The following is a 14849-nucleotide window of genomic DNA, read 5'->3' as shown; positions in this document are numbered from 1 at the left end:
ATGGTCGGATTTGCGTTTATCGTCGAGGGAAAGAGTGTTACACCGAGGCCTGTACTCTGGAGCGGGATTGATTTGGAGGTAGAGGGTCCTTCATGATCTGGGGTGGTGTCTCACAGCATCATTGGACTGAGCTTGTTGTCATTGCAGGCAATCTCAACGCTGTGCGCTACAGGGAAGACATCCTCCTCCCTCATGTGGTACCCTTCCTGCAGGCTCATCCTGACATGACCCTCCAGCATGACAATGCCACCAGCCATACTGCTCGTTCTGTGTGTGATTTCCTGCAAGACAGGAAAGTCAGTGTTCTGCCATGTCCATGAGGAGGAGATGCACCGCAGTACTTAATGCAGCTGGTGGCCACACCAGATACTGACCTTTACTTTGGATTTTGACCCCCCCTTTGTTCAGGGACACATTATTCAATTTATGTTAGTCACATGTCTGTGGAACTTGTTCAGTTTATGTCTCAGTTGTTGAATCTTGTTATGTTCATACAAATATTTACACGTTAAGTCTGCTGAAAATAAACGCAGTTGACAGTGAGAAGACGTTTCTTTTTTTGCTGAGTTTATATAGGAAAGAAAAACATTGAAGGAGGAAAACCCAAAACAAGAAGTCGAGACCTGCCTAGAGATTTCCTGTCGAGCAGGTTCTCTTTCTTATGAAGGTAGAAACAACACGAGGAGTACTAACCAGGCCAATGTTTTTTACTGAAACACCCAACAACTACAGCAGCTAATCAGGGACTGAGGAGGATGATATTTATTGTAGGCCTAGGAACGCTATCGACTTGGAGCTTAGGCTATACTCAGTATGTGAATATTTATACTCAATGATATGCGATATATAGGCTGCTACAGTATATGTTCAAATGACTCACATTGTGTAAGAAGGGAGGGAGCGAAAGGGAGAAAGGGAGAGTAAAAGACAGAATAAGAGGGAGAGTAAGAGGGAGAGTAAAAGACAGAATAAGAGAGAGAGTAAGAGGGAGAGACAGAAAGAGAATCGTATAATCCAGCCCTGCGTAGTGGACAGGCCGGTCAGGCCGTGCCACAACTAATGTTGTCAAAAAACAGTTGTCTTGTTACCCTCAGAAATGTGTGTGTGTGTGTGTGTGTATGTATGTCTGTGTGTGTGTGTGTGTCTGTATATGTGTAGTGTGTTATATCGACAGCGTATGTCTATGTGAGTGTGCGGGCTCGTGTGTGTGTGTGTGTGTGTGTGTCTGTGTGTTAAACAGAGGCAACAGGTGACCGTTGCTTCCTCCCTGTTCACACACACTACTGCAAGATTCAACAACTGAGACATAAACTGAACTTCCCCATTGGGCCTTGCTTGATAACAGAGAACAACCATCACGTGGGACAATGCATGTGCTAATTCTTTCTTCTGTTTTTTTTCCCCACAATGTGCATGTTTTGAATTCCTGAATCCAGCTTCCTCTGTCTGAGACTATGTGGAAGCCAGGGAGGAAGGAAACATGCCAATGCCTGGGTTGTGTTTATTTTCTTACTCCCCATCCAATGTATTTAACAACCTCTTCTGGTATCAATTTCCTGGTTTAAAGGTACAGAACTTCATGTCCAAACTTTAGAGAACACTCTTTTCTCTTCAGGGGTTAATGGGAATGAATTATAGTTGGAGAACTGTATGTAGGCTTAATCTGAGATTCAGTCTGAAACTTTTCTTGGTTTGCACCATGTTGGACTGTAAGTCGTAGCCTGTTTTGTCCTCTCTGTTTTCAGGGATATAATGGTGTAATTTCATTTAATGGAGAGTAAAGGCGTCAGCATGCTTCCATTCAGCTGGCGCATAGCCGTAATCCCTTAAAAGACAGTCACTTGAAAAACGAGAAAAAAAAGCCTCAATGGTACTATTTGTCCAATTTGAGACACTCTATACACTTCTTCAAAATAGTCAGAATGAATCTAAGATAACTCAAGCAATCTGTCATTAACTTTGACGTTTTTTCCAGAAGAGACCTTAGTCACGCAATTTTAATATCTAACTAAGATGTTTGGTGCAGTATGTCACAATGAAAAAATGTGCATGAAAATGAGTCATCAGCTCATTGAATGACAGAAAATACTTTATTGAAGAATCCCTACTGTTGACCAATCACCGACTAAGGGGCGTAGACCTCAGCTCTGAAATTCCTCTTGCCTCAAGAAGAAACGTTGAGTGGCCAAACAGCCAGAAATAAAATCTCACCGAAGTCCAAAAGGTTGTCATAATATATACGCAAACTCTACTGAGCTGTTTAGGCTGGGACGCCTTAGGGATTATACATATATAGAGAACATGGTTTTTTTTATATATGATGATTTTGTGTTCACGTTACTGTATGAACTAATAGGACCTCCCACCCAACTGTGGTTGAACTACAGTACACCACCACTACTACTGTTGCTTACTGTCTTGACCTAAATAACAAACATCTCTGTCAGAATCAGTCATACACTCAACCATTTGTGCCTTACATAACATGTATTTTAGCTATTCTCTTCAGTAATGTAACTGTAACTAACAACACTACTCACACAGACATGATTATATCCACTAAATGAAATGTAAGGGAAGCAGACCCAGGCCTGGTCATAGCTAGAGATAGTGATTGTATTCGGCCTGTTGTGTGTGAAAACCATGGTTGTGTTATCATGGTTTTGTGTGTGTGTGTGTGTGGTGAATAATAAACCCTAAGATATAATAAAGACTAATTAGTTGTGTTGTATTGTACCAGGACTGTTGGCCACAGAGTCAAAGTGGCAGTTGGCCAGCATGAGGTGCTGAGCCCCAGCCTTGGGCTCCAGGCGGACAGCGATGTTGCTGACCCGGTCGTAGTAGGAGGTGAACCCTCCCAGGAAGTCGATGCTGAAGGAGCCTGTGGGTCGCTGGACGTCCACAGTGACAGAGTGGGGTCCTGAGGCGCTGTCGGCCTTGATGTGCTCAATCTGCTCTAGCAGGAAGTTAACCGTTAAGATCTCATTCTCCGGGCTGCCCGTGGGACGAGGACCGACGCTAGTGATACGCTCCAGGTGCTTCCTGGCAGAAAAGGAAAGGCATGCAGGGAGTGAGTCAGCAAATCAGGTGAGTCATGTTAAGTAAAGGCCTACTACATCTGCAGTTTCTATCAAGTTTCATTTAAATAAATTTTGAATAAGTTGTTTTAATAAGTATGAACAGATTCTAGAGTTGTGCTTTGCTTTCAGCAAGCATAGCTAATAACTTCCAAATGTAGGCTATGCCTAATATTATCATCCCTTTTGACCTGACGTATACTACGTTTGGTTGTGTATAATAATATTAGAAAAGTTAAAACATTGCGAGGCATCATGGCAATGTTTTAAAGTGGGATATGACTTCTGTCATCCCGTACTGTTTGCCTAGTCATATCAGTGCTGTAAATAGCCTACTGTAGATAGCCTACTGTAAATAGCCTACTGTAAATAGCCTACTGTAAATATCCTACTGTAAATAGCCTACTGTAAATAGCCTACTGTAAATAGCCTACTGTAAATAGCCTACTGTAAATAGCCTACTGTAGAGCTTGTTTATTCCTTTTCTTAGAGACAAAGCCTTTCATGTTTCTTTTCTGCTTTTTCACTTTGCAAAAATTCTGGCAGCTACAATAAGATCCACACCAATAAGGCTGTAGGTCATTTGACACTCCACAGGGTCTATGTGGTAGTTTAGATTGAGGTAGCCTATGTAGACACTCACCCCCACCCCTTCCCTAGTCTGCTACCAAATCTGTTTGAGCTGTCATGCCAACGCCTATGGTCATTGTCAAGGAGCCAAACAGTTTTGTCACCACAGGAGTTGGCAATACAGCACAAATAGATATGGGACCAGACTACCACTTCCCTTACGCCACTAAAAACAGGAAGAAGTCCCCATAGACTGTATGGCTGTGGATAGGTCAACTAGACTGTAAAATCCAAATGACTCCAGATGATTCCCTTACCTGTAGCCTATGTCTGACAGGTTTGCCCTCAGATTATGTAGGTGTCACATTATTTGACACTTTCATAAGGCTAATGTACATTGTCCCCACCCCTTAAATTCCCTTCCTCCACTAAAGAGAGGAGGAAGTCTACATGGACTGTATGGGTGTGGCTAGGTCTAGGTAGACTGTAGTGTCCTTAATGACTCCAGGTAGTTTCCATTCCTGTATGTTAGCTTTAGGGTTGCCCTCAGATTATATCACCTACTGTATGTGTCCCATCTAACACATTCATCAGGTTTATGTGTCTACATCTCTCTAACTAGTAGTGTCATAAAGCAGGATTTTATCAAATAAGCATCCAACTGCTCTCTAATTAACTGAAAAGCAGCCTTGTATATGTTTATTACGGGAATATAGGAAATAAAATAAGTAGTTAATTTAGATTTCATTAGGTGTTATGCTACAATTATTCAAATGTAGAGGATAACTGGTCTATTTGTGTCTGATATTTCGTCACTATTGACAGACAGACTATGTCAGCGCCACAAACTGTCAAGAAACAATGGAGAAGGGTGACTTTATATTTCCCCCGACACTCCCTCCTATGAACCGACCGTTAGCTACACCTGACATGGGTTACCTACAACGACAACGAGTACCAGTGGCTTGTAGCGTAGCTAGGTGGAACCAACTCTGAGATAAACAACTAGAGGAAAGGTTATCTCACACATTGGTGTCGTTAACGCCGTACTGCAAACTGGAAGCGATCGCAATGGAAGAAGTAACGTTAGGCTAATATCAGAGATTCTATAAATGCAATTGGTTGAGAATATAGCAATCTACAATTCAATTGACAACAGTATCAAGACTTACCTTGCCCTGATAGCATTGAACTCGCCAGTAGACTTTCCAATGACTAGCTGCTGTAATGATAAATGAACGACTCCCCACAGCACCAGAATAAATACAGTCACCAGTGCCACTCCGACGCCTTCGTGTAGCAGGTACAAGCTCACTTCAGGCTTCTTTTTCACTTCACTACAGCCGTTGATTCCACATTGATCCTGAGAGTCATTTTTATTTTCCGATACATTGTTTTGCCTCCCGTATAAGGATTTTATTCTCCTAATAGTGGTGTCCTTCTCCATCTTTGCCACTGGTACACATATATATGAACGTCCAATACACCCGCAACCGTCTCTTCTGGAACACCGGACAGATCACGAAGAGGGACAAACTTCTCTCACTACAAGCAGAGGGGAAAAGGCGAAGCGAGAGAGATAACTGGGGCCAAAATCTCCAGCAGTTGGCGCTTTTTCGCTCGCCTAACGAGTTTTGTATGGAGCTCAATGAGTGTCTAATATGGTTAACAAAACATTTTATAACTTATTTGCTCGAATATAAGTTCCTAATGATTAGGTTGTTATGAGTGCACTGATATCAGTAGGACACGTTACACCCCGGCTACTTTGAGAAAAACCACTGTGTGCGTTTGTAAATTGCCTCAAGTGTGCTCTGGGTCGTTCCTAAATTGAGAGAGTATATACAAGGCTACCCATAAACCCTAGCGGTCAAACAGGGAAATGGTTCCAATCGTTTTTCCACCATTTCTTTTTTCCATAAGGAATAAGAAACCCTTTAAAAAGGGCTGTGTTTTGTGTAGGCTTACCCTGGCGTGATGTTTTGATAACCGCCTAAATCTCTCTTGGACAAGGTGAATTTTATCAATATAATCATCTGTATTTACTCTCAGATTTGAAAATGTAAATTAGTATCAATGTAGACATCCTGCAAGACTACAAATCCCTGCAAGCTCCTGCAAGTCATCTCTAGCTGACACCTTTGCTAACAGGTATTGTGTCAATTTAGAACTTGGACAAGACAGTTCACAGAATTGTAAATGTATTTATTTTTTGCCAATTTATTCATTACGAAATTTAGCTAACATTAGATAGTTCATCCAGAGATTCTTACCGATTCGGCAGTCTAGTCCAGATCACCATGAATGGCATTTGTAATTCTTTATGATAGCCACATTCGCAGCTAATTAGCATTTGATATTGGGGGGTTAAATACAGGCGAATATATAAGTCACCTTGTCCTAGAGAGATTTACACAATTATCAAAACATCACGCCAGGGTAAGCCAACACAAAAAAACAGCACTTATTTTAAGATTCTAAAATTCACTATGGGAAAAAATGAATGATAGAAAAACGATTGGAACCATTTCCTTCTTTGACTGCTAGGTTTTATGGGTATTATGACTCATACTGTGGTACTCTATACACTCGTATCCACCATGGACCAGTTCGCATATAAAACATTGTCCATTCAGTCTGCAAAGGCGTCGATTTCCTCCTTAACTTGATTTAATAGTGAGTAAAAAAAATAAAAAATCTTGCCAATAAATTAAGAAATCGAGTTAAGGAGTAATATTGAAATAAGGAGGAAATCGACGGCTTTGCTGCCTAAGTGGAGAATGATTGTTTTATGTGCAAATTGGTCCATGAGGGATATGTGTGTAAAGCCGGCTGCATACATTCCCTTCGGACGGTAAAATGAAACGACTCAATATCGCCATCTGCCGGCCTTTGGGATAGGTTGAAATGTTGAAACTTTCCTACCTAATTTCGTCTTCTTTTTTTATTAAACGTGTTGTGCTCATTGCAATGGTTTACTATTTAATTTCACTAATATACAGGAAACTACCAAAATAAAGGAAACACCAATATAACTTGTCTTAATAGGCTGTTGGGTTACCACAAGCCACCAGAACAGCTTCAATGCTCCTTGGCATAGATTCAACAAGTGTCTGGAAAACTATTGGAGGGATCTGACACTATTCTTCCATGAAAAATTCCATAATTGAGTGTTTTGTTGATGGTGGTGGAAAACACTTTCTCGGGCGCTGCTCCAGAATCTCCCATACACCTTCAATTGGGTGGAGATCTGATGACTGAGACACACACACACACACACACCCTTTAAACCCGCTATGCTCTTTTGCGACCCCTCTTTCAAAGTCATTGAGATCTCTTCTAGCCATGGTAGCCAAAATAATAGGCAAATGGGCATTTCTATACACGACCTTAAACTTATTTTAATTGCTAAATTAACTCATGAACCACACCTGTGTGGAAGTACCTGTATTCACTATATACTTTGTATCCCTCATTTAGTTTTTCCTTTATTTTGTCAGTTACCTGTAGTGTTCCAGTATGTGAACTGCCTGTGAAGCAGAAGGTAGTGATATTGTGCACCCTACAGACCATTTCTTGATACTGCGTGATCCTCTACAGTACTGATCAAAACAGGCAACAAATGGCAATTATATTATTACACTATTCAGAGCATCATACTGCATTTCCACCACAATACAATAAAACATGTTATCTTATTCACAGGAATTGTCATTGATACTCACTGCTTTAGCACACTCTGCCAACCCAGATGTCTTAGCCGTGTCTGAATCCTGGCTTAGGAAAACCATCAAAAACTCTGAAATCTCCATTGCTAACTATAACGTTTTCCGCCAAGATAGAACTGCCAAAGGGGGTGGTGTTGCAATCTACTGCAAAGATAGCCTGCACAGTTCTGTCTTTACTATCCAGATCTGTACCCAAACAATTTGAGCTTCTACTTCTAAAAATTCACCTTTCCAGAAACAAGTCTCTCACTGTTGCCGCTTGCTATAGACCTCCCTCTGCCCCTAGCAGTGCCCTCGATACTATATGTGAACTGATTGCCCCCCATCTATCTTCTGAGCTCGTGCTACTAGGTGATCTAAACTGGGACATGCTTAACACCCCGGCCATCCTACAAACGAAGTTTGATGCCCTCAATCTCACACAAATTATCAATGAACCTACCAGGTACAACCCCAAATCAGTAAACACGGGCACCCTCATAGATGTCATCCTAACTAATTCGCCCTCCAAATACACCTCTGATGTTTTCTGCCTGCCTGTTTTCTGCCGTAATGGGTCTGCGACCAAACGACCACCCCTAATCACTATCAAACGCTCCCAGAAACAATTCTGCGAGCAGGCCTTTCTAATCGACCTGGCCGGGGTATCCTGGAATGACATTGACCTCATCCCGTCAATAGATGATGCCTGGCTATTCTTTAAAAGTGCCTTCCTCACCATCTTAAATAAGCATGCACCTCTCAAAACATGTAGAACTAGGAATAGATATAGTCCTTGGTTCACGCCAGACCTGTCTGCCCTTGCATTAGCATCGAATAGCCCCCGTGATATGCAACTTTTCAGGGAAGTTAGGAACAAATATACACAGGCAGTTAGAAAAGCTAAGGCAAGCTTTTTCAAACAGAAATTTGCATCCTGTAGTACTAACTCAAAAAAGTTCTGGGACACTGTAAAGTCCATGGAGAATAAGAGCACCCCCTCCCAGCTGCCCACTGCTCTGAGGCTAGGAAACATTGTCACCACCGATAAATCCACTATAATTGAGAATTTATCTACAGCTGGCCATGCTTTCCACATGGCTACCCCTACCCTGGTCAACTGCCCAGCACCCTCTACAGCAACCCGCCAAAGCCCCCACCATTTCTCCTTTACCCAAATCCAGATAGCCGATGTTCTGAAAGAGCTGCAAAATCTGGACCCCTACAAATCAGCCGGGCTTGACAATCTGGACCCTCTAGTTCTAAAATTATCTGCCGAAATTGTTGCAACCCCTATTACTAGCCTGTCACTAGCCTGTCCCCTCTTTCGTATCGTCTGAGATTCCCAAAGATTGGAAAGCTGCCGCGGTCATCCCCCTCTTCAAAGGGGGTGACACTCTAGACCCAAACTGCTACAGACCTATATCTATCCTACCCTGTCTTTCTAAGGTCTTCGAAAGCCAAGTTAACAAACAGATTACTGACCATTTCGAATCCCACCATACCTTCTGCGCTATGCAATCTGGTTTCAGAGCTGGTCATGGGTGCACCTCAGCCACACTCAAGGCTCTAAACGACATCATAACCGCCATCGATAAGAGTCATTACTGTGCAGCCGTATTCATCGACCTGGCCAAGGCTTTCGACTCTGTCAATCACAACATTCTTATTGGCAGACTCGACAGCCTTGGTTTCTCAAATGATTGCCTCGCCTGGTTTACCAACTACTTCTCTGATAGAGTTCAGTGTGTCAAATCGGAGGGCCTGTTGTCTGGACCTCTGACAGTCTCTATGGGTGTGCCACAGGGTTCAATTCTCGGGCCGACTCTCTTTTCTGTATACATCAATGATGTTGCTCTTGCTGCTGGTGATTCTCTGATCCACCTCTACGCAGACGACACCATTCTGTATACTTCTGGCCCCTCCTTGGACACTATGTTAACTAACCTCCAGACGAGCTTCAATGCCATACAACTCTCCTTCCGTGGCCTCCAACTGCTCTTGGGGTGGCAGCGTAGCCTAGTGGTTAGAGCGTTGTACTAGTAACCGGAAGGTTGCGAGTTCAAACCCCCGAGCTGACAAGGTACAAATCTGTCGTTCTGCCCCTGAACAGGCAGTTAACCCATTGTTCCCAGGCCGTCATTGAAAATAAGAATATGTTCTTAACTGACTTGCCTGGTTAAATAAAGGTAAAATTAAATTTAAATTAAATGCAAGTAAAACTAAATGCATGATTTTCAATCGATCGCTGCCCGCACCTGCTCGCCCGTCCAGCATCACTACTCTGGACGGCTCTGACTTAGAATACGTGGACAACTACAAATACCTGGGTGTCTGGTTAGACTGTAAACTCTCCTTCCAGACTCACATTAAGCATCTCCAATCCAAAATTAAATCTAGAATCGGCTTCCTATATCGCAACAAAGCATCCTTCACTCATGCTGCCAAACATACCCTCGTAAAACTGACCATCCTACCGATCCTCGACTTCGGTGATGTCATCTATAAAATAGCCTCCAACACTCTACTCAACAAACTGGATGCAGTCTATCACAGTGCCATCCGTTTTGTCACCAAAGCCCCATACACTACCCACCATTCCGACCTGTACGCTCTCGTTGGTTGGCCCTCGCTTCATACTCGTCGCCAAACCTACTGGCTACAGGTTATCTACAAGTCTCTGCTAGGTAAAGCCCCGCCTTATCTCAGCTCACTGGTCACCATAGCAGCACCCACTCGTAGCACGCGCACCAGCAGGTATATCTCACTGGTCACCCCCAAAGCCAATTCCTCCTTTGCTCGTCTTTCCTTCCAGTTCTCTGCTGCCCATGACTGGAATGAATTGCAAAAATCTCTGAAGCTGGAGACTCACATCTCCCTCACTAGCTTTAAGCACAAGCTGTCAGAGCAGTTTACAGATCACTGCATCTGTACTTAGATAGCCTATCTGTAAACAGCCTATCTACCTACCTCAACCCCATACTGGTATTTATTTATTTTGCTCCTTTGCACCCCAGTATCTCTACCTGCACATTCATCTTCTGCCGATCTACCATTCAAGTGTTTAATTGCTATATTGTAATTACTTCGCCACCATGGCCTATTTATTTCCTTAACTTACCTCATTTGCACTCACTGTATATAGACTTTTTGTTTTCTTTTGTTCTACTGTATTATTGACTGTATGTTTTGTTTATTCCATGTGTAACTCTGTGTTGTTGTATGTGTCAAATTACTACGCTTTATCTTGGCCAGGTCGCAGTTGCAAATGAGAACTTGTTCTCAACTAGCCTACCTGGTTAAATAAAGGTGTTCTCAACTAGCCTACCTGGTTAAATAAAGGTGTTCTCAACTAGCCTACCTGGTTAAATAAAGGTGTTCTCAACTAGCCTACCTGGTTAAATAAAGGTGTTCTCAACTAGCTTACCTGGTTAAATAAAGGTGAAATTAAAATAAATAAAAAGAATGACAAAGCAATGAGGAGACAACAACACATGGAGGAGAAAACCTAATTTGTGTTAAATATGGATCTCTTTTTGTGCTCTCTTTTATTTATAAAGCATATTTTGATAATAATCCAAATAATATTTCGTACTATGAAACGATTATGATATTGACCAATAAAATATAACATTCATTTCCAGAAATACAATATTATCATTGGGCTGACCAGGACATGGTGAGTGTACATGCTAATGTTCAAGATAGGCTATCAGTTGTGTGTAATGAACGTTAGCCTATTACATAAAGTTATTATTATGAACTGAAGTGAATTATATGAAATATTAGCATCCTTTAAATTAGCCTACTTGAATAGGTGTTTATCATGTTTCCGTTATTAATATGAATAATGAGGTCTCCTGAGTCACAGTCAGACAGAAAGAATTAGCAGACAAAGCTTCACCAGTCCATAATAGTTAGATGTGTTCTGGCTCTAGGGCTGGGAGGGTTAGTAGTTAGAATTGTGTTCTGCAGAGGTTTCACGCTAATTAGTCCAGTTCAATGGCTTTAAGCATGAGCGGTTGAACTCGTGACGGTCATAAGAATTATTTTCCTCCCCTCATAGTTCTAACCCTTTCTCAAGTCAGAGATTTAAGTTTTTAAAAAGTGAGACTGAGAACTTTGGGAAACAGCGTTGCGAAGCAATTTAGAAGGATCGAACCCTTTCACAATCTACGTAACTATCCACTTTAGGTAAGACGATGTTTATTTATTTATGTTTTAAATGCAGACCAAACACTGACAGCCTTGATGCACAGGTCCTTCAGTTATTCTATTCAACTATATCATTTTCTTTTTAATTATGACATTTTCTAAATGATCAGTTGTCTCTGGATTTACAGAGCCTATCGCATATATTATGCTTGATGGACTAAGATATTTATCACAATTCAAATCAATATAGTTGTATTAATTGCATTGCTACAAAAAAAATAGCGCTACAGCAACCTGTCCTTTGATTTTCCTGCCATCTTGTTGGAAGTGGTCTGAGTGGAAAGTACAATGTTTCTCCCTGACACTATTTTTGTTTATTTCAGATGTTACACTATATGCATAGGCCTACAGAAATCACATAAATGATCTCATCTGATGTGTTAAAAATTGCTTTGAAATGGAGTGTGAAATATATGTGCACATTTCAGGGACAAATGCTGAATCTACCAGTCTCATACTTGACCAATGGTTCATATTATGTCATTGATATTGCTATTAACATGTAATAACCATATCCTGTAGTTTATAGCCCAACAGTATTCCTCAGGTGTAGTCACTGGATGGTTCAAAGAGATGCCTCACGGTGACTTCAATGTTTATTTTGCAAGCAGAGGAGGACCCCATGTCAGGACCGAAGAGTTAGTGGATTTTTTTTATTTATTACGATGACAATATGACTATTAACTCTATTTAAGGGCAGGCCTGATAGAAATTCTGAACTTTATTAGATTTTTTTCAAGCTTTTGTTTTTAGTTATGCTGCATCTCAATCTTAATTGATCATTTGGTGAAGAAAGAATTTTTCATTTAGTGTTCGCTTCTCTTTTTGTGCCACAGGGCAGCAGGCATAGCTCTGTTGTTCTTCATACTTGCAGCCCTTCTCATCCTCGGATGCTGGTATTTTAGGAGGAGATGTGGGTACAAAATGATTCGGGTAAGATTAGTCCAGCACTTGCATGGCCAAGGGTGCATATTTCAATAGTCTTAATAAATGGCTTCCTCTCTACTTTCCTTAATCTGTGGTGATCTGAAGAGAATAGGCTTAGGCTTTCACCTGGATAGTTATTTCCGAAGATTCTATGTCTATGATTCTCCTCAGTTAAGATAAAGGAGGATACAAAGAGGGATAGCTGCATTGATGTACATCAACTTGGCAATGGGTTTAGGGGAGCTCCCACCACACTGGTTCCTTTAGATCTGACAACTCAGAAGAAGAAAAGTGTATGTATGGGTTGCTTTCCCAGTGAACATAAGTAAAAATACGTATTTTGAATGTCTTTTCAACCGAAAAGACAATGTTTTCATGTGTTTTGCTCATAGGTTTTCGACAGGGCTTATACCTCCTGTTCCCCTGTTGTTTTCTTTTCCTCTCGTGTTTTTCTCCCCACAGAGCCCAAGATCAGTGTCCCTGCCAGGATTCAGTGGAGGACAGTTCAACGAGGGAGGAGCCACAGCAGAAAACAAGATGGGCCTCAGTGACCTCCGACCTTTGGTAAAACACTGGATGTACTGGGGGGGGGGGAAGTAACGGTGGTCAGGGCCCGCATTAACAAAGCATCTCAGAGTAGGACTGCGGCTCTAGGATCAGTTTTTGCCGAGTAGATCATACTGAATAAGATTACATGGACAGAGGGGCCATGATCCTAGATCAGCACTCCTCTAAGGCGCTTTGAATATGGGCCCAGAGCTCTCTTTTTTCAGAGTATTTGACAAGTTTTATTGAATGAAGGTGTTTTTGTGAGGTTTAAATCTCTATACAAATTTAAGAGAAGTGAGGAGAGAATTTGTTTATGCCAAAGTAGTGGTGGAACCGATCCCATGATGCAGACATGGGCAGTTATATGCTGGATGGTGTGACCAACCCCAGGCCATAATCGTTCACTTGTCATAGGATACTGCATTCCTCTGACTATACAGACAACAACACAACCATGAAGGAAGGACCTATTGTTCAACTCTCCATTACTCTTCTGAGACTGAAAGGGCAACAAAGCTAAAGGTCATGTGAGCTGCCTGATGCAATATGACTGGTGGCAGTTCAGTCTGAGATTATGTCACCGGACCAGTCAGCAGGGGATTATGATCTGGAATTCATAGTGGTGTTAGGAAGAGGAGGTTTGGATCAGAGTGGTGGGGGAGGGGTGGTGTGTGTGATATTCTACTGGAAAAGGTTAACCTTTCTTTGTTCAGAGGAAAACATTTTGACTTGAGGGCTTTTTCCACGACTGAGACGAACCAAGCTGGAATGAGCTGTCCGATGCATCCATCATAGTTGCTGAAATCATTCCGAAAAGGACGATGTGAAAAGAAAATATTCAGAGACTGCAGTTGAAAACTAGCCAACTGGCTAAAACTGTCATTTTTACAGTAATGTTGACTACTGTGCACTGTACCTGTAAAACTAAATGTCATAACGTAAGCGAGCTCGGTTTAGTTAGGCCCGGCGCAATAGTGTGAAAATGGAAATGGCATTTCAATCATCAAAGACTGACTTATCCTGCTCGTTTTCTAAATGGTGTGTGTTTGACTTGATGTGTTTCAGGTTCCCAATGCCCCTCCTGCATATGAGACGATATCATCAGGACCCCTACCTCCTCCCTACTCCCCCTAATAACACTAAACTATTAACTTAATGTGTTGTCTTATTTAAACTCTATATCAATGAAGAAAAAACTTTTGATAAATACTATTATCAGTCTATATTTACAATTACACAATTTACCATATTTTACTCGTGTTTATTTTTTTTACTATCTTGTATTATTTATTTTTTTATGTGTATTTCTCCATAACTTGTTATGTGTGTTATGTGTTCCTCAAGGTTATATTTCTGAAGGATGCTCAGCAAACAAGACCCTTCTATCAATACTTGAATAACAGTTGTATTAATCGATTAGAACAAAGTCGTACTTAGGAAATTGCTTGTTCATTTAAGATAACCAACGTAAAAAAAAAAAGAAAGTATATCTGCAATTGAGAATCCATAGTAATTTAAAGACAATATAACTTGGGCTTGATCGGTGTTATTTCAACATGTACTTATGAAGGGATTTCAAAAGGATGGAATGGCTATCCCTTATAAAATCCTGCAGACACATTTCAATAAAAATATAAAGTTTACCAAAGGTCTAATTCAAATTAACACCACAAAACCCTCTCTGTAGGACAGTTACACCAGTTATTTCCAAGCAGAAATGTTCAGTTATGCAATGAAAATGTACCAACTAAATACTTAGAAAAATCTATATGGTAGGAAAGAAATTACATATACATATATATAT

At 41.2% G+C, this 14849-nt stretch overlaps 2 protein-coding genes across 2 annotated transcripts in view; one reads left to right on the top strand and one right to left on the bottom strand.

Moving 5' to 3' along the window:
• LOC109893628 (endoplasmic reticulum metallopeptidase 1) overlaps positions 1 to 5188 on the bottom strand; it is a 43986-nt gene extending 38798 nt beyond the window's left edge. Inside the window, exons 1-2 of the mRNA XM_031826210.1 lie at positions 4820 to 5188; positions 2738 to 3042 (exon numbers count right to left, since the gene is read on the bottom strand). Coding sequence (XP_031682070.1) covers positions 2738 to 3042; positions 4820 to 5094 — 580 coding nt within the window. The 5' untranslated portion in view covers positions 5095 to 5188. The remainder of the gene's footprint in view (positions 1 to 2737; positions 3043 to 4819) is intronic.
• Positions 5189 to 11151: 5963 nt separating this feature from the next.
• Positions 11152 to 14688, top strand: LOC109892332 (melanoma antigen recognized by T-cells 1). The gene is made up of 5 exons (XM_020484806.2): positions 11152 to 11548; positions 12092 to 12207; positions 12406 to 12502; positions 12959 to 13060; positions 14111 to 14688. Exons 2-5 carry the CDS (start codon positions 12143 to 12145, stop codon positions 14177 to 14179), a joined length of 333 nt encoding a protein of 110 aa, XP_020340395.1. The 5' UTR covers positions 11152 to 11548; positions 12092 to 12142; the 3' UTR covers positions 14180 to 14688.
• Positions 14689 to 14849: the final 161 nt, after the last annotated feature.

This window comes from Oncorhynchus kisutch, linkage group LG6 (genome assembly GCF_002021735.2).
Source record: "Oncorhynchus kisutch isolate 150728-3 linkage group LG6, Okis_V2, whole genome shotgun sequence".
Lineage (NCBI taxonomy): Eukaryota > Metazoa > Chordata > Actinopteri > Salmoniformes > Salmonidae > Oncorhynchus > Oncorhynchus kisutch.
This window is presented reverse-complemented; position numbering and strand designations above follow the sequence as displayed.